Here is a 22,676-nt window from a genome sequence, read left to right as displayed (position 1 = left end):
TGGGAACTCAGGGACAGAGAACTGGACACTGGAAAGATCTGATAACATTAGTAGATGATTTGATATAAATGTATCCACCCAAAAAATAAAATCTGTGCTTCGGATGAACTGCCCCTCAATAAAGTAACACGTAAAAATGTCCTCAGTCTCTGATCATCTCTTGTATCATGTTTGCAGTGCCTGACCATCTTCTGTATCATGTCTGCAGTCTCTGACCATCTCTTGTATATGTCTGTAGTCTCTGACCATCTCTTCTATCATGTCCTCAGTCTCTAACCATCTCTTGTATCATGTCCGCAGTCTCTGACCATCTCTTGTATCATGTCCTCAGTCTCTGACCATCTCTTGTTTCATGTCCTCAGTCTCTGACCATCTCTTGTATCATGCCCTCAGTCTCTGACCATCTCTTGTTTTATGTCCATAGTCTCTGACCATCTCTTGTATCACGTCTGCAGTGTCTGACCATCTTCTGCATCACGTCTGTAGTGTCTGACCATCTCTTACATCATGTCTGTAGTCTCTGACCATCTCTTGTATCAAATCTGCAGTCTCTGATCATCTCTTGTATCATGTCCGCAGTCTCTGACCATCTCTTGTATCACGTCTGCAGTCTCTGACCATCTCTTGTATCACGTCTGCAGTGTCTGACCATCTACTGTATCATGTCTGCAGTCTCTGACCATCTCTTTGTATCATGTCTGCAGTCTCTGACCATCTCTTTGTATCATGTCTGCAGTCTCTGACCATCTCTTGTATCATGTCTGCAGTCTCTGACCATCTCTTGTATCATGTCCGCAGTCTCTGACCATCTCTTGTATCACGTCTGCAGTGTCTGACCATCTACTGTATCATGTCCGCAGTCTCTGACCATCTCTTTGTATCATGTCTTCAGTCTCTGAAGACATGATCCTTATTACTCAATAATAAGGACTCCTGCCATTTTTTATTCTCCTTTCGAAACAATTTTTTAACCAACATTCATTTGTTTTTTAAAGTCTATATGTTTATTAAAAAGAATCGTTTGTCCTTTGTGGAATGTGTGCTGCAGTCTGATCGAGCATGATGATGTGCTAAGCCGTAGATTATGTATCCTTAATTCAGCTGTTGAACACTGGGCAGATCAAGATGTCCCCTGTGTATCAAGCAGAGCACCAATATGGCGGCGGGCGCATGTTTGGTTGCTTGGTTACGTCCGGCTATATAATAGACCGGGAAGTTGAGTGACGGACACCGTTCCAGTAGACGTCCAATGATGAAACGCGTAGGGCGGTACCATACGTCGGTGGGTGCAGCCGTACTGGGTGAGAGGATGGCCAAAAAGTTAGAGGGGCTTTTAAACTAGGGAATGGGGGGGAGGGTACAGATGTAGAATTAGCCAGTGGAAAACAAGATTCAGAGGGCAGAAATGGGGGCATTAGCGGTAGGGTTTTCGGAGCTCCTAAACCCAGGGTGGGTATGGGGAAAAATCAAAAAAGCAGCCTAAAAACATCAAATGAGGATATATGTAACCGATCAAAATTAAGAGGTTTGTATACCAATGCCAGAAGCCTGGCCAACAAGATGGGAGAGCTGGAGCTGCTGATGTTTGAGGAGGACTTAGATTTTGTGGGGATAACTGAGATTTGGTTTGACAGCTCTCATGACTGGATGGCGACCATTCAGGGGTATTCCCTTTATCGCAGGGATAGAGAAGGTAAAAAAGGGGGAGGGGTATGTCTGTATATTAAGAACAGTATACAGGTAAATATGAGGGATGATATTAATAATGGAGCTATGGATGAGGCAGAATCCCTATGGGTAGAGCTTCAAAGGGAAGCCACGGCGGGAAAGGTAATATTGGGCGTATAATATAGGCCCCCCAACCAGAGGGAGGAGGGTGAGGCGGACCTCCTTTTACAGATAGGATTGGCAGCAAGGATGGGAAATGTCATTATAATGGGGGACTTTAATTATCCAGATATAGACTGGGCAGAAGGAACCGCGCACTCAGCCAAGGCTAGGCAGTTCCTAAATGTTTTGCAGGACAATTTCATGGGTCAGATGGTGAATGCACCGACAAGAAACAATGCGGTACTTGGCCTACTGATTACCAACGATACAGACCTGATCACGGATATAGAAATACGGGACAACTTAGGGAACAGTGACCATAGGTCAATAAGTTTCAGTATTAATTACAGTAATAGGAAGCAGAGGGGTAATATAAGGACACTGAATTTCAAAAGAGCCAATTTCCCTAAACTGCGCTTGCTGCTAGAAAATATCAATTGGGATAGAACCCTGGGAACAAAGAACACGGAGGAAAAATGGGAGTGCTTCAAGAGCATACTAAACAGGGGGATTGGCCAGAGCATTCCAAAGGGAAATAAATTTAAAAGAGCAAAAATAAACCCTGGGTGGCTAAACTCCAACATAAAAATGTATATTAGTGCTAAAGAAAAGGCCTTCAAAAAATACAAGACTGAGGGGTCATTGGCAGCATTTAAGCATTACAAAGAGTGTAATAAGAAATGTAAAGATGAAATCAGGGCGGCTAAAATAGAACACGAGAGACATATAGCGGAGGAGAGTAAAAAGAACCCCAAGAAGTTCTTTAAGTATATAAACAGTAAGGAAGCGAGGCCAGAACACATTGGCCCCATAAAAGATGATAAAGGAAATATGGCCACTGAGGACAGAGAAAAGGCGGAAGTGTTAAATCATTTCTTCTCTTCAGTCTTCACAAAAGAATCGGGGGGCTACACAAACCCAGCTTGTAAGGCCGAACTAAATAATACACCTCAGGAAGTGCCGCCATGGTTAACAGAAGATAGACTTAGAGCTAAACTAGAGAAACTTAACATAAATAAATCCCCGGGACCGGATGGCTTGCACCCGAGGGTTCTTAATGAGCTCAGCCAGGTGATTGCCAAATCATTATTCATGATCTTTAAGGATAGTTTACAGACGGGTATGGTGCCAGCTGATTGGAAAAAAGCCAACGTGGTACCAATATTTAAGAAGGGGCCGAGATATATCCCGGGTAACTATAGGCCGGTCAGCCTAACATCTGTAGTCTGCAAAATTTTGGAGGGGATGTTAAGGGACCACATACAAGACTTTAGTAATGAAAACGGTATTATAAGTAGTAATCAGCATGGATTCATGAAAAATCGTTTGTGCCAAACCAATCTATTAACCTTCTATGATGAAGTGAGCAGCCACATAGATAAAGGTAAGCCTGTGGATGTGGTGTATCTGGACTTTGCAAAGGCCTTTGACACCGTTCCCCACAAACGATTACTGTACAAACTAAGGAAGGTAGGTATGGATCAGAAGGTGAGTACCTGGATAGAGAACTGGCTCCAGGGGAGAGTACAGAGGGTGGTGATTAATGGGGAGTACTCGGATTGGGCGGGTGTGGAAAGTGGGGTCCCCCAGGGTTCTGTCCTGGGACCAATCCTGTTTAATTTGTTCATAAATGATCTAGAGGAGGGGATATCGAGTACAATCTCAGTATTTGCAGATGATACTAAACTAGGCATGCCAATATCTTCTATGCAGGATGTGGAAACCTTGCAAGCAGACCTGAACAAAATAACGGGGTGGGCAACTACATGGCAGATGAGGTTTAATGTTGATAAATGTAAAGTAATGCACTTGGGGGCCAGAAACCAGAAAGCAAGCTACTCACTAGGGGGGGGAACCTCTGGGTGAGTCTAGGATGGAAAAGGACTTGGGGGTACTGGTAGACAACAAGCTTGGCAGTGGCATGCAATGCCAAGCCGCTGCAAGCAAAGCCAACAGAATACTGGGATGTATAAAAAAGGGGGTTCACTCCAGAAATAAAGAGATTATTCTCCCACTCTACAAGACTCTGGTCCGGCCACATCTGGAGTATGCTGTCCAGTTCTGGGCACCGGTCCTCAGGAAGGATGTGCTGGAACTGGAGAAAGTCCAGAGAAGGGCAACAAAAATAATTAGGGGAATGGAGGACATCAGCTATGAGGAAAGACTAAAAGCACTGAACCTTTTCTCTCTGGAGAAAAGACGATTGAGGGGGGATATGATATCAATGTACAAATACTGTACTGGTGACCCGAGCATAAGGAACAAACTATTCAGAGAAAGGAGATACAATAAGACACGTGGCCACTCATTAAAACTAGAGGAAAGGCGGTTTAACCTTAAAGTGCGTAAGGGGTTCTTCACTGTAAGAGCGGTAAGGATGTGGAATTCTCTTCCACAAGCAGTCGTATCAGCAGGGAGCATTGATAGTTTCAAAAAACTATTAGATGGACACCTTAAAGACCACAACATACAGGGGTATACAATGTACGGTTAAAAGCAAACACACACGCATCATAGGTTGAACTGGATGGACTGTTGTCTTTTTTCAACCTCACTAACTATGTCACTTCCGGTTTGCAGTCTGCCGTGTGTGGAACGCGGAAGCTCCCCGACGCTGCAAACACGTTCTGAGTCGATCAGCTACAGCCTAACTGTGAGTTACTGCTGCTCCCTTGTGTAATGTAATTGTTACATACTACGCTATGAGGTCTCTCTATTTGAATATTCAGATGGGATCCCCCTGATCGTAAGGATCACTGTTACTATACCTGGGGACTATTTGCTCTACCCTTTACAGCCGGGATTGTTACCTATGCTGAGGGGTAAGTGCGACCTCTAGTGGCAGCTGGGTTTTAAGCACTCACAACTAGCCACCACCACTATTTATATATAAATTTTATTATATATTTATTATTCTTCTCACCGTTAATTCTTCTATGCTTTTATGCTCACATAATATTTATTGATTTTATATCTTGTCACAATAAATATATGCACCAGCACTTGTGGAAAAAGATTTTTTTATCCAGCCATACACTATACAATTTATTTTTGCACGATTTTATTTATTTGCACATATTTGCACTGGCACTTTTCATTGCACTTTCTATCTTACGGCTTGGATATATTGCTGGTACGATTCACATAAAAGGTAGCGCCAATTCCAACTGCCTTCCCCCCACCTGATACTCTGACCCCTAATTCTTAGGGGTAGGTTGGAGGCTGCAACCTATTGTTACTTACAATCAGTCTCTGGGATTTCACCCGTAGCGCTGGTCTTTTTGTTTTATTTCACATTATCTCTTGTATCATGTCCTCAGTCTCTGACCATCTCTTGTATCATGTCCTCAGTCTCTGACCATCTCTTGTTTCATGTCCTCAGTCTCTGACCATCTCTTGTTTCATGTCCTCAGTCTCTGACCATCTCTTGTTTCATGTCCTCAGTCTCTGACCATCTCTTGTTTCATGTCCTCAGTCTCTGATCATCTCTTGTATCATGTCCGCAGTCTCTGACCATCCCTTGTATCACGTCAGCAGTGTCTGACCATCTTCTGTATCATGTCTGCAGTCTCTGACCATCTCTTGTTTAATGTCTGTAGTCTCTGACCATCTCTTGTATCATGTCTGTAGTCTCTGACCATCTCTTGTATCATGTCTGCAGTCTCTAACAATCTCCTGTATCATGTCTACAGTCTCTGACCATCTACTGTATCATGTCCTCAGTCTCTGACCATCTCTTGTTTCATGTCCGCAGTCTCTGACCATCTCTTGTATCAGGTCTGCAGCGTCTGACCATCTACTGTATCAGGTCTGTAGTCTCTGACCATCTCTTGTATCATGTCTGTAGTCTCTGACCATCTCTTGTATCAGGTCTGCAGCGTCTGACCATCTACTGTATCATGTCTGTAGTCTCTGACCATCTCTTGTATCATGTCTGCAGTCTCTGACCATCTCCTTTAGCAAGTCTCCAATCTCTTACTCAAACTTAAACACATTGCTAATAATATTAGCTATGTGTTTATGCTGAAGGTAGGACTGTGCAGGGGAGGCAGAGAGTGCAAAAAGGGGGAACTGTGATTAGAGAGACAGGGGGGCAGACTGCAAGGGGCACAGTAATGGGGGGGGGGGCTGTGAAATGCGTGCAATAAATATTCTTGCAAACATTACAAATTTTTGTGGGTGTTTTTACATTTTAAAGTTGGGGGGGGGGGGTGCCAGATATAGGATCCGCCCGGGTGCCAAATGCTCTAGGTACGCCACTGGGAGGAGGTAGAATCCCTATGGGTAGAACTTCAAAGGGAAGGCACTATGGGGAAAGTAATATTGGGAGTATGCTATAGGCCCCCAAACCAGAGGGAGTAGGGGAGGCAGACCTCCTTTCATAGATTGGAATGGCAGCAAGGATGGGAAATGTAATTATAATGGGGGACTTTAATTATAGACTGGGCAGAAGGAACCACGCATTCATCCAAGGCTCGGCAGTTCCTAAATGTTTTGCAGGACAATTTCATGAGTCAGATGGTGAACGCACCAACAAGAAACAATGCGGTACTTGACCTACTGATTACATACAATATAGACCTGATAACGGATTTAGAAATACGGGGCATGTGGGAGCGGTCACCACTGCCCTTGGAGGTGCCTTATCCGTCGCACGCCCAATCGTGGTGGAGGTCGCCATGGGGGCTTTTTTTTTTTTGTTTTGTATTGGTTTGTGTTACCCCCATGGCCCGGCGCCAAGAGTATGGGGACCAAGATTGTCCTCACTTTACTAACCGGTCTACACTGCCTGACTTGTGATGATCTTGTACATTCCTGTACTTCACTGTATGATTATGTCGTGGTTTGTTTACTCAACCTTATTCACGGTGCATACTGTTGCTGTTTACCCTGCTTTTCTTTTTGATGCATTTTGTAATGCCTAAAAAAAAATGTTGTTCACTTATGTCTTACCATTTTTACCTCAATAAAATGTTTAAAAAAAAAAAAAAGAAATACGGGGCAACTTAGGAAACAGTGACCATAGGTCAATTCGTTTCAGTATAAATCATAGTAATAGGAAACACAAGGGTAATATAAGGAGGACACTGAATTTCAAAAGAGCCAACTTCCCAGAACTGTGCTCTTTGCTAGAAAATATCAAATGGGATAGAACCCTGGGAACAAAGAACACAGAGGAAAAATGGGAGTGCTTCAAGAGCATACTAAACAAAGGGATTGGCCAGTGAATTCCAAAAGGGAATAAATTTAAAAGAGCAAAGCAAACCCTGGGTGGCTAAACTCCAACATAAAAAGGCATATTAATACTAAAGAAAGGGCATTCAAAAAATACAAGACTGAGGGGTCATTGGCAGCATTCCAACATTACAAAGAGTGCAATAAGAAATGTAAAGGCAAAAGCAAGGTGGCTAAAATAGTGCACGAGAGACATATAGCGGAAGAGAGTAAAAAAAACCCCAAGAAATGCTTTAAGTATATAAATAGTAAGAAAGCGAGGCCAGAACACATTGGCCCCATAAAAGACGATGAAGGGAATCTGGCCACAGAGGACAGTGAGAAGGCGAAAGTGCTAAATCCTTTCTTCTCTTCAGTCTTCACAATAGAATTGGGGGGCTACACTAATCCAGCTTGTAATGCTAAATTAAATAATACACCCCAGGGAGTACCCCCATAGTTAACAGAAGATAGACTTAGAACTAAACTAGAAACTTAACATAAATAAATTACCGGGACCGGATGGCTTGCACCCGAGGAATCTTAAAGAACTCAGCCAGGTGATAGTCAGACCATTATTCTTGATCTTTAAGGATAGTCTACTGACGGGTATGGTGCCAGCTGATTGGGAAAAAAGCCAAAGTGGTACCGATATTTAAAAAAGGGCCGAGACATATCCCAGGTAACTATAGGCCGGTCAGCCTAACATCAGTAGTCTGCAAGATTTTGAAGGCCATGTTAAGGGACTATATACATAGTAACATAGTTACATAATTAGTCAGGTTGAAAAAAGACACAAGTTCATCCGGTTCATCCAAAAAAAAAAAAAAAAAACAGTATTAAAAACCCAACCATACAATCCCATATACACAATCCTATACCCGCCGTTGATCCAGAGGAAGGTGAAAATAAACCCCAGCAAAGCATGATTTGCTAAAGCAGGGAAAAAAATTACTTCCTGATCCCCCGAGAGGCAATCGGATATTCCCTGGATAAGAGGTTGATACGGTGCTACCTGTGAGTGACCAAGTGTCAAATAAATGATGTGGTAACTCAAAGTGATAAAATTCAAACTTAATAAAATAGCAAATGAAATAAGTGCACAACGGTATTATCCCGCTTGGAAAAAAATCTGAATCTGACTGTGTGCAGTGACCACGTGCAAAGTGCTTACGTGCAAATAAATAAACAAGAGTTTGAAGAAACGGGTGATGATTTATTCCAAATTTATATACAGTGCAAATTCTAATAAAACATCAGTGATTACTGAAAATAAAGTTGTGTTCAAGTATGGGAATTCTGGTGGTGCAAATAATGAGAAGTGATAAGAATTTCCCAATCAGTGAATAAAAAAATTTGCTTGCATACACCTGTGTGACCACTAGGTGTCGCAACTTATATACAACCTGTTATTGTAGATGCAGTGGAACAGATTATATAAAGTTCCAGTGGTTCCTCCCGTCAACCGAGCAGGCACAAGCTGGCTAGTTTCATACAGAAAAAGAGAGGGGGCCCCATGATGCAGCATACAATATTAGAGAAAAAAGTGTAGAGAAGTGTAGAGACTCACGGTGTAGGCTGTTTTTGATCAGTATAGGCACGCCGGGAAGCTTCCGTGTTCCACGGCCCGATGTTTCAAAACCGGAAGTGACGTATGACGCAATGGACTCAGCCCTACATGTTTCGTCAGAGGACGTCTGCTGGAGCGGCGTCACCACAGCGTACTCCCGGTCATTAAATAGCCTGCCCGTATCATAGCAACCAAACGGCTTCCCGCCGCCATATTGGTGCCCCGCTAATGCTGCCGATCAAAGGACATATTGCTCCTCTCTGCAATGTCGGCTACGTGTATATATAGAAGGGCGGTTACATGTCATCATTTCGAAGCAGCCTCACCGAAAAAATATGTGTAAAAAACCTTATTTGAACTTAGAAAAAAAGTGTTTAAAAATTAAAATTAAAAACCAGACATACTCAGTAGGGAAGTCAGAGGGGATCTTCCTGATAAAAACAAGTTATGTCTTGTATATAATGAAGGGTAGTAATGTGAAACATTTCTGTATTAGTCATTTTTAACAGAGGAAGAAATAAATGTATATTTTTTTTCCTTTTTTGGAAAAACCAAAAATATACAAAAACAAAAAAGGAAGATATAGATTTTCTGACACCAGCAAACCAATAATTTGATAAAGGAAAAGGAATTGGCAGCACTCCAGGTTGAGTCAAAATCCAGATTTATTGACTGGACATCCAAATATGACAATAAGTGACAAGGTAGACGCGTTTCACACACTGACTGTGTAGCTTAATCATTACATTATGTATTTTAGGCAAATAATAAATTTTTTTACGTTCTGGCTGCCTCTATATGTAAATAATTTGCCTCTTTTTTGTTTAAAATACCTGAATCCTTTCCATTTTGGATGTATGTTTTTAGGGCTTTGGTAAATTTCCCTTTAGGGTCTCCTGGGAGTCTTTTGTATGTATCTTCCGCACTAAGGAGATGCTCTAGTTCTTCTTCATAGTCCTTTTGATTTAAGATGACCAGGCCCCCACCTTTATCTGCTGGTCTGATATCAATTCCCTTTTTCTTTTCAAGTTTTCTGATAGTATCCCATATATCCTTTTCTTTCTTGTTTTTAATCTTCAAAGCTCTAATTTCTTCCTCAACCATCCTTTTAAAAACTTCCAAATTCTCATTTTGAGGGTTCTTTGGATTAAAAACAGATTTATTTCTAAGTGCAGTGTGCTTATATTCTGTATTCATCATGGGCGTTCCTTTATCCTTTTTGATCTCAAAAAATTTCTTAATATTAATCTTGCGTATGTATTTCTGCAAGTCTATGTATGCTTCAAATGTATCTAGGTTCTTGTCGGGTGCGTATTTTAGACCTAGATCCAAAAGTTTCAATTCCTCCTTGTTAAAAGTCACGTTGCTTAAATTAAAAATCCATTTTCCTAAAATTCTCTCCTTTTTCTTAGACCCCCCTTGTGTTCCCCTTGGTTTCCGTTTCTTGCGTAGTCGTAAAATCTGGGGGGTTCTTCTCTCCTGTTCATATCGAATCCTCTTTGTCTGGGGGATCCCCGATGGTCCTCCTGTTGGTCTTCTCCAATCTTCTCTCCAATTTATACGGTATCCTCCTTGGGGTCTGTATGCTCCTCTCGGGCCTCCTTGGTGATCCTTCCCGTCCCCAAGGTTGTTGCCATCTGTTGTTCCTCCATTGGGCTTGTTGTCCCTGTGGGCCTCTGCCTCCTCTCGGGGGTCTTCCTCTGTTTCCCCTTGGAAAAAAACCCCTTCTAGGAGGGGGGTCTCTGTTTTCATATTGGGATTCCTGGTGATGGCTCAGGGTTGAGAATCTATTGTATGTGTCAATCCGATTGTAAGAGTAAGCTGGTGTTCTATCTCTTCCCTGATTTTGATGCGTGTTTTCCCTGCGGTCATCCCAGCGGTCAACATGTGTATATCTTGGTTCAATATTTCTTTCTCCATTGTTTCTTCCCCCATTTGTTGGGGTTCTAAGAACCTAGATAAATTTGAAGCATACATAGACTTGCAGGAATACATACGCAAGATTAATATTAAGAAATTTTTTGAGATCAAAAAGGATAAAAGCCATGATGAATACAGAATATAAGCACACTGCACTTAGAAATAAATCTGTTTTTAATCCGAAGAACCCTCAAAATGAGAATCTGAAAGTTTTTAAAAGGATGGTTGAGGAAGAAATTAGAGCTTTGAAGATTAAAAAACAAGAAAGAAAAGGATATATGGGATACTATCAGAAAACTTGAAAAGAAAAAGGGAATTGTTATCAGACCAGCAGATAAAGGTGGGGGCCTGGTCATCTTAAATCAAAAGGACTATGAAGAAGAACTAGAGCATCTCCTTAGTGCGGAAGATACATACAAAAGACTCCCAGGAGACCCTAAATGGAAATTTACCAAAGCCCTAAAAACATACATCCAAAAAGGAAAGGATTCAGGTATTTTAAACAAAAAAGAGGCAAATTATTTACATATAGAGGCAGCCAGAACGCCAATAATTTATTATTTGCCTAAAATACATAAAAACGAGGAAAAACAGCCCGGCTGCCCTATAGTAAGTGGCATAAACTCTGTCCACTCCCGGTTGGGAGAATATTTGGACAAATTTTTGCAACCGCTAGTGCCCAAAGGGAAATCATACCTCAGAGACAGCAAGTAATTGCTGTCAGACATTCAAAATTTGGAAATCACAGAGGAGGATATTTTGGTAACTATAGATGTCAACTCACTATATACCAATATAGTACAAAAAGATGGATTGGATAGTGTGGAGTGGGCACTTTTTAAACACAGAGATTTAAAACATGCACAAGTGCACTTTATTTTAGAAGGCCTTCAAATGGCAATGAATTTGAACTACTTCTGGTACAAGGGACGTTATTATGAACAAACAAAAGGAGTAGCCATGGGGGCTAAATATGCCCCCAGCGTCGCAAATATATTTATGCAAAAATGGGAGGAGGAACAAGTTTTCAGCGTGGAAAGACCAAATCGAATTTATTATCGAAGATATATAGATGATATCATCTTGGTTTGGAGAGGAGGTATGGAAACATTACAATCCTTTTTTGATGAAATCAGCAGCAATGTATACGGAATTACTTTCACAGGAAATTGGAATCAACAGAAAGTGGCCTATCTGGATCTGGAATTATTTAAACAAGATGGTAAACTGGCTAGTAAAACTTTTTTTTAAAAAAACGATAAAAATGGGTATATCCCAATTAGGAGCTGCCACCACCCACAGTGGTTGGGAAATATCCCCAAAGGTCAACTTTTAAGGATAAGGAGAAACTGCAGCCACATTCAAGATTTTGATGTCCAAGCGGATATACTCATCCAAAGATTTGTTGAAAAGGGTTACAAAAAGAATGATTTGGAACATTTGAAATAATTGGTAAGAAACACCAAAAGAGAAGACCTCATTAAAGAAAATGGAAAAAGGGATAAACAAAACAAGCATGAGTTTGCCTTCATAACTGGCTTTAACAGGCAGCATAAACAGTTAGAAAGGATTATAAAAAACATTGGCCACTACTCACAGCCGATAGGACCTTGAGGAGAATCCTACCGAGCAAACCGTCCTTTGTTTATAGGAGAGCGCCAACACTAAAGGACAAGGTAGTGCACAATATGGTAAACCCACCAAAAAACATTTCTCTCCCCACGAGTATTAATGGTTTTTTCAGATGTCAAAAATGTTTACCCTGTAGAACCAATAAAAGGCAACCAAAGAAAATCAAGAATTTCAGATCCCACACCACCGGCGTTATATACAAAATAAAAGACACTATTACTTGTACCAGCACGCCAATTCATTGAATGCCCTTGTCGGCTCCAATACATAGGCAGAACCACCCGACCTCTGTATATAAGAATCAGAGAACACATAAAAAACATCAAAAAGGGCTTTGAAAAGCACACTCTCTCCAGACACTTCAAGGAAGTGCACTCACAGGACCCCTCCGGATTAATTTTCTACGGAATAGATAGAATAAAAGGGGACTGGAGAGGAGGCAACAAAAAAAGAATGATTTCAAAAAATGAAACGAAATGGATTTTTCTGATGAAATCATTGCGCCCTGATGGGTTAAACGCCGATATAGACCTGAACTGCTTTATTACAGATGTATGATTAAAATTGGGGACCTATACACAGTTCTTATTCCCCTTTTTTATATAACGTTTATACAATTGTTTGGCCTCAGGACTCTATTATAACCCTTCGTTTTTTATGACATTTTTATGACATTCTTATTGTTTTTTTAATTATCATTTTTAAGTTTTAACATTGGTGGTTCCCTTACCTTTTAATAATCACCCCTCCTGGTCCTTTCACGTTGCTCTATCAAGCCCTCTCTCCAGTGGGTTTTATGGATTTTTTTCAGACTTTTTTAATTTTTAATTTTAAAAGAAATTCTATAGTTCCTTCTTAAATAATTAATTTTTATGTGGTTTTAAGACCTTTATATGGTTTTAGGACCCTATTTTTACTTTCACTTTTAATTTTTACTTTTTATTTTATCCTTTTACTCCAATTTTACACAGTATCATCCCTCCTGGTTTTAAACGTTTTTTAACTTTCTTAACGTTCAATACGCTTCTTGCACTTTTTTGTACTTTACACGTCAATTGGTGAACATCTAGAATCCTTCTCATCCAGCATCGTTCATTCCAACCTGACTCTACAATACCCCCCTTGTGTACAGAGTCTATGTAATTAAAATGGAATAATGTTATACCTTCATGGGATTTGAATTTAGAAAAAATTCCCTATGATCCTTCTAATCCAGCATCACTTATTCCAACTTGACTCTAAAATACCCCCCTTGTGTATTAAGTTTATAATATGTAAATGAGATACCTCCACGGGATCCTCATTTTGAGAAAATTCTCTATGATCCTTCTCATCCAGCATCAAAATTATTTTTTTTTATTTTTCTATTGTTATCCCCACTCAACATTCAGCATTCCCTATCCCAAACTATTTATATGTTGACCTTAGAATACATTTCTATAGAGTTTTTGGAGGTTTTGACATATTTTTATGGGAATCCGGTTCTTGAATAAAATACCTATGATCCTTCTCATCCAACATCAAATTATTGGTTTGCTGGTGTCAGATAATCTATATCTTCCTTTTATTTTTTGTATATTTTTGGTTTTTCCAAAAAAGGAAAAAATATATACATTTATTTCTTCCTCTGTTAAAAATGACTAATACAGAAATTTTTCACATTACTACCCTTCATTATATACAAGACATAACTTGTTTTATCAGGAAGATCCCCTCTGACTTCCCTACTGAGGATGTCTGGTTTTTAATTTTAATTTTTAAACACTTTTTTCTAAGTTCAAATAAGGTTTTTTACACATATTTTTTCGGTGAGGCTGCTTCGAAATGATGACATGTAGCCGCCCTTCTATATATACACGTAGCCGACATTGCAGAGAGGAGCAATATGTCCTTTGATCGGCAGCATTAGCGGGGCACCAATATGGCGGCGGGAAGCCGTTTGGTTGCTATGATACGGGCAGGCTATTTAATGACCGGGAGTACGCTGTGGTGACGCCGCTCCAGCAGACGTCCTCTGGTGAAACGCGTAGGGCGGAGTCCATTGCGTCATACGTCACTTCCGGTTTTGAAACATCGGGCCGTGGAACGTGGAAGCTTCCGGTGTGCCTATACTGATCGAAAACAGCCTACACCGTGAGTCTCTACACTTGCTTTTTTCTCTACTATTGTATACTGCATCATGGAGCCCCCTCTCTTTTTCTCTATGAAACTAGCCAGCTTGTGCCTGCTCGGTTGACGGGAGGAACCCTGGAACTTTATATAATCTGTTCCACTGCATCTACAATAACAGGTTGTATATAAGTTGCGACACCTAGTGGTCACACAGGTGTATGCAAGCAAATTTTTTTATTCACTGATTGGGAAATTCTTATCACTTCTCATTATTTGCACAACCAGAATTCCCATACTTGAACACAACTTTATTTTCAGTAATCACTGATGTTTTATTAGAGTTTGCACTGTATATAAATTTGGAATAAATCATCACCCGTTTCTTAAAAATTCTTGTTTATTTATTTGCACATAAGCACTTTGCACGTGGTCACTGCACACAGTCGGATTCAGATTTTTTTCCAAGCGGGATAATACTGTTGTGCACTTATTTCATTTGCTATTTTATTAAGTTTGAATTTTATCACTTTGAGTTACCACATCATTTATTTGACACTTGGTCACTCACAGGTAGCGCCGTATCAACCTCTTTGCACTTTCATTTTAATTCTTAAACCCCTAGGGGTTTGGTTGTTGGCTGCTCACACCTTATTATTCACACACGATAATCTCACAATTCCATAGCGCTGGTCACCTCTGTCCTTTTATTATTCCCTGGATAAACTTTACCTAAAAAAATTTTTTAGTACCCATTTATACTATGTACACCTAGGAAAGAATCCAGGCCTTTTTTAAAGCAATCTAGTGAGCTAGCCAGAACCACCTCTTTTCAGAGCTCTTACAGTGAAGAAACCTTTCCATATTTGGAGACTAACTTTGTTTTCCTCTAGACGTAAAGAGTGCCCCCTTGTCCTCTGTGTTGACCTTAAAGTGAACAACTCAACACCAAATTCACTATATGGACCCCTTATGTATTTATACATGTTGATCATATCCCCCCTTAATCTCCTCTTCTCAAGAGAATAAATTCAGTTTCTCTAATCTTTTCTCATAGCTGAGGTTCTCATAGTTACATAGTTAGTGAGGTTGAAAAAAGACATCAGTCCATCCAGTTCAACCTATGATGTGATATGTGATATGATTTAACTGACAATTGCGCGGTCATGCAACGCCATACCCAAACGAAATGTACGTCCTTTTTTGCCCACAAACAGAGCTTTCTTTTGGTGGTATTTGAAAAATTTTGAAAAAATAACTTTTTCTGAAATAAATATATAGTGTTGCGCAGATAAAAAATTATTAAATTAATTAATTTTGTGCTTAAATAATTAAAAATCCAAAATATTCATATTTGACATAATATTAAAGTGCCAATAGTGCTAAAAAAGTTGTATAATATAATATATAATATAATATTCGTAGAAAAGAGAAAATATATAGATATAAAAGTCCAGTGTGCAAAGTGCAAAAAGCCAATAAATAAAGTCCAAAATCCTAAAGTGATCTGTGCTCCCAGAGAGAAGTGACAAGAGTGTCACAGTGGACAGCCAGCCGTGCACCCCCTTGTGAATGGGTGCTCACCTGAAATCCTTAAAAAGAGCGCATGGATTGTTATCCCAAAAAGATCATCCATCCATATCCTTCAGGGCTCCTCTCATTCACAGGAGTTGCAGCATCAATAAATGCAGTATATATGCAAACAAAGAGACTTGCAATAGTGTATGAAATCCTTTAAATAATCAGCTTTTATTAAGTAAAGGTGGATACATCTCACTCACATTTGTAGGTGCAATACATGCACTTGGACAATAGCATCAAGTGAATGGTGGAAATCGTGGTGGTATAGCCGGTCTCCACAGCGTGCGCCGATAATTGACAGCTTCACCTAGACAATATTGTATCGCGTAGGGGAGGGGCAAGGACGGACGGAGCGATACACTATTGTCTAGGTGAGGCTGTCAACTATCGGCGCACGCTGAGGAGACCGGCGGCGCTGTGCAGTCTCTCCCACTATACCACTGTGCATTATACCACTGTAGATAAGGATGTGCAGATATGCATCTTTTATGTCGATGGAGGACAGAAAGTCCCCTTGATTTAAAGATGCTACCACCAACCGAATGGATTCCATCGGAAACTTCTGCACCCGCACAAAGCGGTTCAGTGATTTGAGGTCCAGAATTGGACGCACCTTGCCCTCCTTTCTGGGCACTGTGAACAGGTATGAATAAAAACCTTTCCTTCTGAGGAACCGGCACAATCTCTCCCTGTGCAAGGAGATCCTGCACTGCCTCTCTGAGATCCATCAATCGATCCGGAGACAGACAGAGATTTGATGGAAAGAACCTGTCTGCTGGGCGAGACCAAAATTCGATCTTGTACCCTGAACGAATTAGTTTGTGAACCTATTTGTCCTGAATCAGAGACGTCCAGGGTTCTTGAAAGCAACGCAGACATTGCCCCCACCCCGGAATCAGGTGAGGGCGTCCCTTCATGCAGAGGAGGATCTGTCCCCCGAACCGGACTGGCTAGTCTTGGGCTTACCCTAACAAAGCCTTCTTGTTCCCTCCAGAGGCTCTGAACGGTTTTACCTTTTTCTTGCGCCAGAGGCACGAAAAAAAAAAAATCCTGTGAGCCGTGAAAGAAGGCCCCCGCTAACTGTGAGGTGCCTTGCCTTTTGAGGATTGGGGGAGAAGAGTACTCTTACCCCCTGTTAGGCCCTTGATTAACTCATCCAAGGAGTCACCAAACAGGCGTTCACCCAAAAATTGGAGATCAGTTAAGGCCTTCTTAGAAGACTGGTCGCCGACCAGCTCTTCAGCCACACCATGCGGCGTATGGCAATCCGCACTGTTGACACTCTGGCAACCAGAGGGGCTGTGTCCAGGGCCGCATCACACAGGTACACCATGGCCTGGGCGGGGGAACCGTGTCATTATTCAAGTTACTCCTAAGACATCACTGGACTGTGATGTCCAGTTTCAGTTGGTTTCTAACTAATCTTCATTTAACCACCCCAATACCACCGTACGTATATATACGGCCTCATGTTGAGGTGGTTATACAAGGATCATGGCTGCAGCTACAGTCAACCCCCTCCTGCCCCATTTACCAGCCTCTCCCATCTCTTCAGGGAGCCTAGTACCAATGCGACTGGTCAGATTTCATGCACTGTAGAGATTGGAAGAAACAGAATTCTCTTCCCACCTTCTGTGATGTCAGAAGCAATAAAAAAACAAGACTTGTAAAGCAGCCAATCCAACTGATCTTGGTTTGATCAGCTGCTTTGGCAGAGGATAGATATGTGGTCTAATAGACCCCAGATCTCTCCACAAAGAGAACCCGTCATGGCCAATGCAGTGTTTGTCCCTTGTGATAGCAATTTGTTCACTTCACTGGTTATATGTGGGGGTTTACATCCACTTTAAAGTATATTTTTTCCAAACACAAATTGCGTTTGAAAAACCCCTGCACAAATATCATACGACATCCCACCCATTGCAATACAAACCATTTTATTCTCTTGGTCCTCTGCTTAACTTCTTCATATCCGCGCTATAGCCGAAGTACGGCTACAGCGCGGACTCGAATTTCCGGGAGGCCGTCTTTAAACAGCCTCCCAGAGACAAGCTCCCCGCACGCTCCCGCGAGCGCGCATCGGGGAAAATCTGTGTCGGCCATGTCCCTTGGACACAGCCAATCACAGATCGTGGTAAATGGCCAATCACAGCGGCCATTTACCACGTGATCGGCCCATGCAATGAGAGATGATTTCATATGTAAACATATGAGATCATTTCTCATCACCAGCGCTCCTTCCTCACACAGAGACTGCAGAGACTGCAGTGTGAGGAAGGAGCAGAGCCGATCAGCCGTCGGGGACACAGAGGAATGTAATCAGGGCACTGATCACCAGTGCCCTGATTACATAAGGTAAATAAAACACACTAAGTGCCCACCATCAGTGCCCACAGTGCCCGCCATCAGTGCCCACAATCAGTGCCCACAATCAGTGCCCATAGTGCTGCCAGTCAGTGCCTGCTCATCTAGGCACTGATGAGCACTGACTGGCAGCACTATGGGCACTGAGTGTGGGCACTGATGGTGCTGCCCATCAGTGCCGCCCATCAGTGCTCATCATTGCCACCTGTTAGTGTCCATCAGTGACACCCGCCAGTGCCCACCAGTGCCAACTCTCAGTGCCCAGCAGTGCCACCTCTCAGTGCCCAGCAGTGCCACCTATCAGTGCTCATCAGTGCCGCCTATCAGTGCTCATCAGTGCTGCCTATCAGTGCTCATCAGTGCGGCATATTAGTACCTCCTCATCAGTGCCACCTCATCAGTGCCCCTAAGTGCCACCTCATCAGTGCCCATAATTGCCACCTCATCAGTGCAGCCTATCAGTGCCCATCAGTGCCGCCTCATCAGCGCACATCAGTGAAGGAGAAAAATGTATTTATTTTCAAAATTTACTCGCAGAAAATAAGAAAAACTTTTTTTTTTTCAAAATTTTCTGTCTTTTTTTTTGTAAAAAATAAAAAACCCAGAGATGATTAAATACCACCAAAAGAAAGCTCTATTTGTGTGAAAAAAAGGACGAAAAATTCATAAGGGTATGTGTTGCATGACCAAGCAATTGTCATTCAAAGTGTGAGAGCACTGAAAGCTAAAAATTGGTCTGGATGGGTTTAAGTGCACAGAAGGCAAGTGGTTAAAACAATATATAATATTTGTGGGTTCCAAGTAATTTTAATAGCAAACAAATACAGCTTTTTACATGTATGAGTGAAATGTCAGAAATGGCCTGGTTTTTAAGTGGTAAAAAACGATCCTTTGTGGGAAAGTAAAATCTAATGCTCAACAGCATTTAAAAAACAAAATATAAATTTCTGTTTGCAAGCTCCTGTCTTTTCTATGGTGTATTGTTATGCTTTAGGTACCAACCTCTCTGTTGATGTCTATACTAAATGCCTGAGGCTCCAAATCCATCTTGCGCAGGCGTGCAATCTCCTCTCGTGGAGACTCATACATCTTCGGAGTCTCTTGTGAGCGTATAGCTGCTTCAAGGTCTGAGATGTCTACCTCATGGATGCTCCGATGTCTTCTTACCTGTAACCAATTACTGTTATATCAAATTCATTTAGACCTTCAATCTACTGTTGTTATAACATTTAGCCTAGCTCACCACTCTGTATGTGCCTGTTGGTTTGGTAGTGCTGAGATCTGTTTGCTGACTGGGAGGGAGTTGAAGGCTCCGCCTCTTCTCTTTCATAGACCCACTCTGATGCCGCTTTATGCGATCTATTTGCTCTTCTACGCTCATTTTGGACTTGACTTCAGCAGGGAACAGGGCACTTTTTGGACGTTCCTGTAAATTACATAGGACATTTATGACCTTTTGGGTCTTTAAAATATAAACATTACATGATTTAAAAATTAAAATTACTTTTGTTGAAAAAAAACTGCAATTACATACTGTACACTTATAGGGTTTAGCAACCTTTCAATGCATAGTTCTACCTTCTGGCATTTGTACTGAAAGACATGGATTTCAATTACTTTCTGAGCCAATGGGTTTTTTTCTGCTACAGTCACATTATCAGTCTCAGTTTTGTAAATAAAAAAACAAAACAAAAAAAATAATGGGAAAAGCAATGAACTAATCACATGAGCAGTAAATATCTTTTTCATGGGGAGTTTTTAAACCAACCATGAACAGAATGTATTCTATCCAGCGAAGCCATGTTTGTATTTTGTTTTTTAATTTTTAGATCTGGCTGCAGATGGACCAAGAAAAGGAGTTTTACCTAACACTTAATTATGCAGGATATTTAATTTATTTATATCATAGTTACACTTTAAATTATACAGAATACTTTTCCACAGATTAAGAGTATTTAAACCATATGGTAAAATTACCTAAGAGCAAGCAAAGGTACTAGTATACAGGGCCGGGACAAGGTGTTGGCAGGAGGGGCAACTGCCCTGGGTGTAATGGTTTATTGCGGGGATGGGGGCATTCTGTGCCAGTTGCTACTGTTACAAGGCTGACAGGAGAAGTGACAGCGACATCACTGCTAACCCTAATCCTAAAGGAAGTGTGTGTGTGTGTGTGTGTGGGGGGGGGGGGGTGCAGTTTGGCATCATCTTTTCTTTGCGCTGGGCGCTGGATGACCTTGTCCCGGAACTGCTAGTATAAATATGATAGGAAAACTGTCACATTTTTCTTATCTGCCCCAAATTCCTAATACTGCTCACCCACCCACTTCTGCACATGCATATAGTAGAAGCATGTGTATATTCTGAAGACAACCTATGTCTGTATACAGCATAAGCTGCTGGTAGTAGATTTCCAACCTCTGTGTTAGTTCTTAATTAAATATTTGGGTTTACCCTAGGGCTCACTCTTGTGAGCTCATTGTGCGTGTGCTTCCTTCTATATCCTTCAGTGTTTCAGACAGACTACTGTCATGAGCTTAGCCCACACACAAATTTTTAGAAGATGAGACAGACAGCAAAAGTGTTGTAGGCAAAGTCATGTATTGCCATCGTCATGCATCAGCTACATTACATCCACCACCCTTCTTATTCATGACTCCCCAGTACAGTTCCCCTCATCAGCACATCTGAGAACTTTTTAAATGCCTATAGCCTGAGAAGGGGGCAAGGGGGTAGCAATAACTGTACATACCATTTTTAGTGAACCTGTACCTAGATTAGACAAACAAATGGATTGACATATTCTGAACAAGCTGAAAAAGCACCGTAAAACAAATCCTCATTCACCTCAGTAGCCATAGGCAATGTAGGGAAAACGATCTTCAAAGTTCACAGCAAATGCACTTCTTAGCTCCTTTCCTATTACTTTCTATTGCAACAGAATCTTGACAGCCTGCCAGTCTTTCTATTTTTTAACCTTCTTTGCCCGAGTATAAATCTAGGTTTGTCCCAAGCATGTTTAGGCCTCATGCACACTGGGGCCCTTCTAAATGCTTTTCACCTGGCAGGAGAGGATTTTAACCACTTCCATACCGAGTCATGTAAAATTACGTCGGCAAAGTGGTTGTCTAGATCCGGGCCGCCGTCATATGACGTCGGCCCGTTCTAGCAGCCAGTGCGCGCCCCCGGCGGCGCGCAGCGGCGCGATCAGGGATGAGGCTCGTCCCTCGGACATAGCCCATCCCTGATCAAGGTAAACAGCCAATAGAAATTGGCTGTTTACCACGTGATCGGCTGTGTCAATCACAGCCGATCACATGAGCGGCTCCAGCACGAGCCGCTCGTTCTCTCTGCAATGCGCGCCCCCGGGGGCGCGCAGAGCAGCGATCGGGGACGAGGCTCGTCCCTCGGACAGAGTCGATCCCCGATCTAGGTAAAGAGCCAATGAAATTGGCTCTTTACCACGTGACCGGCTGTGTCCAATCACAGCCGTTCACAAATGTCAACAGAGAACACGGTAACTAGCTGTCACCGTGTTCTCCTCCTCACACACTGTTCCTGTGTGAGGAGGAGATTGTGGTAACAACTAGTTACCAACTACAGTGCACCCTAAACACACTGATTGCCCCCCCCCCCCCAATAAAGAGCACCTGTCACTAGCCCATCAAAGCACCTGTCACTAGCCCATCAAAGTACCCGAGTACCTGTCACCAGCCCATCAGGTACTCAGATGACAGGTACTTGGGTACTCTGATGGGCTGGTGACAGGTATTCGGGTACTCTGATGACAGGTACTCAGGTACTCTGATGACAGGTACTCGGGTACTCTGATGACGGGTACTCTGACAGGTACTTGGGTACTCTGATGACGGGTACTCTGATGACAGGTACTCGGGTACTCTGATGACAGGTACTCGGGTACTCTGATGACGGGTACTCGGGTACTCTGATGACGGGTACTCGGGTACTCTGATGACGGGTACTCGGATACTCTGACGGGTACTCGGATACTCTGATGACGGGTACTCGGGTACTCTGATGACGGGTACTCGGGTACTCTTTTGACGGGTACTCGGGTACTCTGATGACAGGTACTCAGGTACTCTGATGACAGGTACTCGGGTACTTTGAGTACCTGTCAACGGAGTACCTGTCATCAGAGTACCTGAGTACCTGTCACCTACCCATCAGAGTACCCGAGTACCTTCCACCTGCTCATCAGAGTACCTGACGCCTGAAGTACCCGAGTACTTGCCGCCTGCTCATCAGTACCCATCACTACTCATCAGTACCTATCACGTATCAGTACTGATCATCAGTACCCATCAGTACAGTATCACCTATCAGTATCAGTACTGCTCATCAGTACCTATCACCTGCCTGTCACCTGCCCATCAGAGTACCCGAGTACCTGTCACCTGCCTATCGGAGTACCCGAGTACCTGCCACCTGCTCATCA

The 22,676-nt window shown here is 42.1% G+C and overlaps 1 protein-coding gene across 2 annotated transcripts in view; it reads right to left on the bottom strand.

Annotated features, from left to right (window-relative positions):
- The window catches only part of PLEKHA6 (pleckstrin homology domain containing A6), a 949,845-nt gene that overhangs the window by 206,985 nt on the left and 720,184 nt on the right, over nucleotides 1-22,676 (bottom strand). For both annotated transcript variants that reach the window (XR_014224910.1, XM_082245107.1), the window contains 2 exons: nucleotides 19,464-19,646; nucleotides 19,223-19,387 (listed from right to left, as the gene is read on the bottom strand). Coding sequence is in view for 1 of the 2 variants with exons in the window: in XM_082245107.1 (XP_082101233.1) it covers nucleotides 19,223-19,387; nucleotides 19,464-19,646 (348 nt within the window). In the remaining variant the exon portion in view is untranslated. The remainder of the gene's footprint in view (nucleotides 1-19,222; nucleotides 19,388-19,463; nucleotides 19,647-22,676) is intronic.

This window comes from Pelophylax lessonae (genome assembly GCF_965119305.1).
Source record: "Pelophylax lessonae genome assembly, chromosome: 2".
In the NCBI taxonomy this organism is placed as follows: domain Eukaryota; kingdom Metazoa; phylum Chordata; class Amphibia; order Anura; family Ranidae; genus Pelophylax; species Pelophylax lessonae.
The sequence above is the reverse complement of the archived record's forward strand: the minus strand, read 5'-3'. Positions and strand labels throughout refer to the sequence as shown.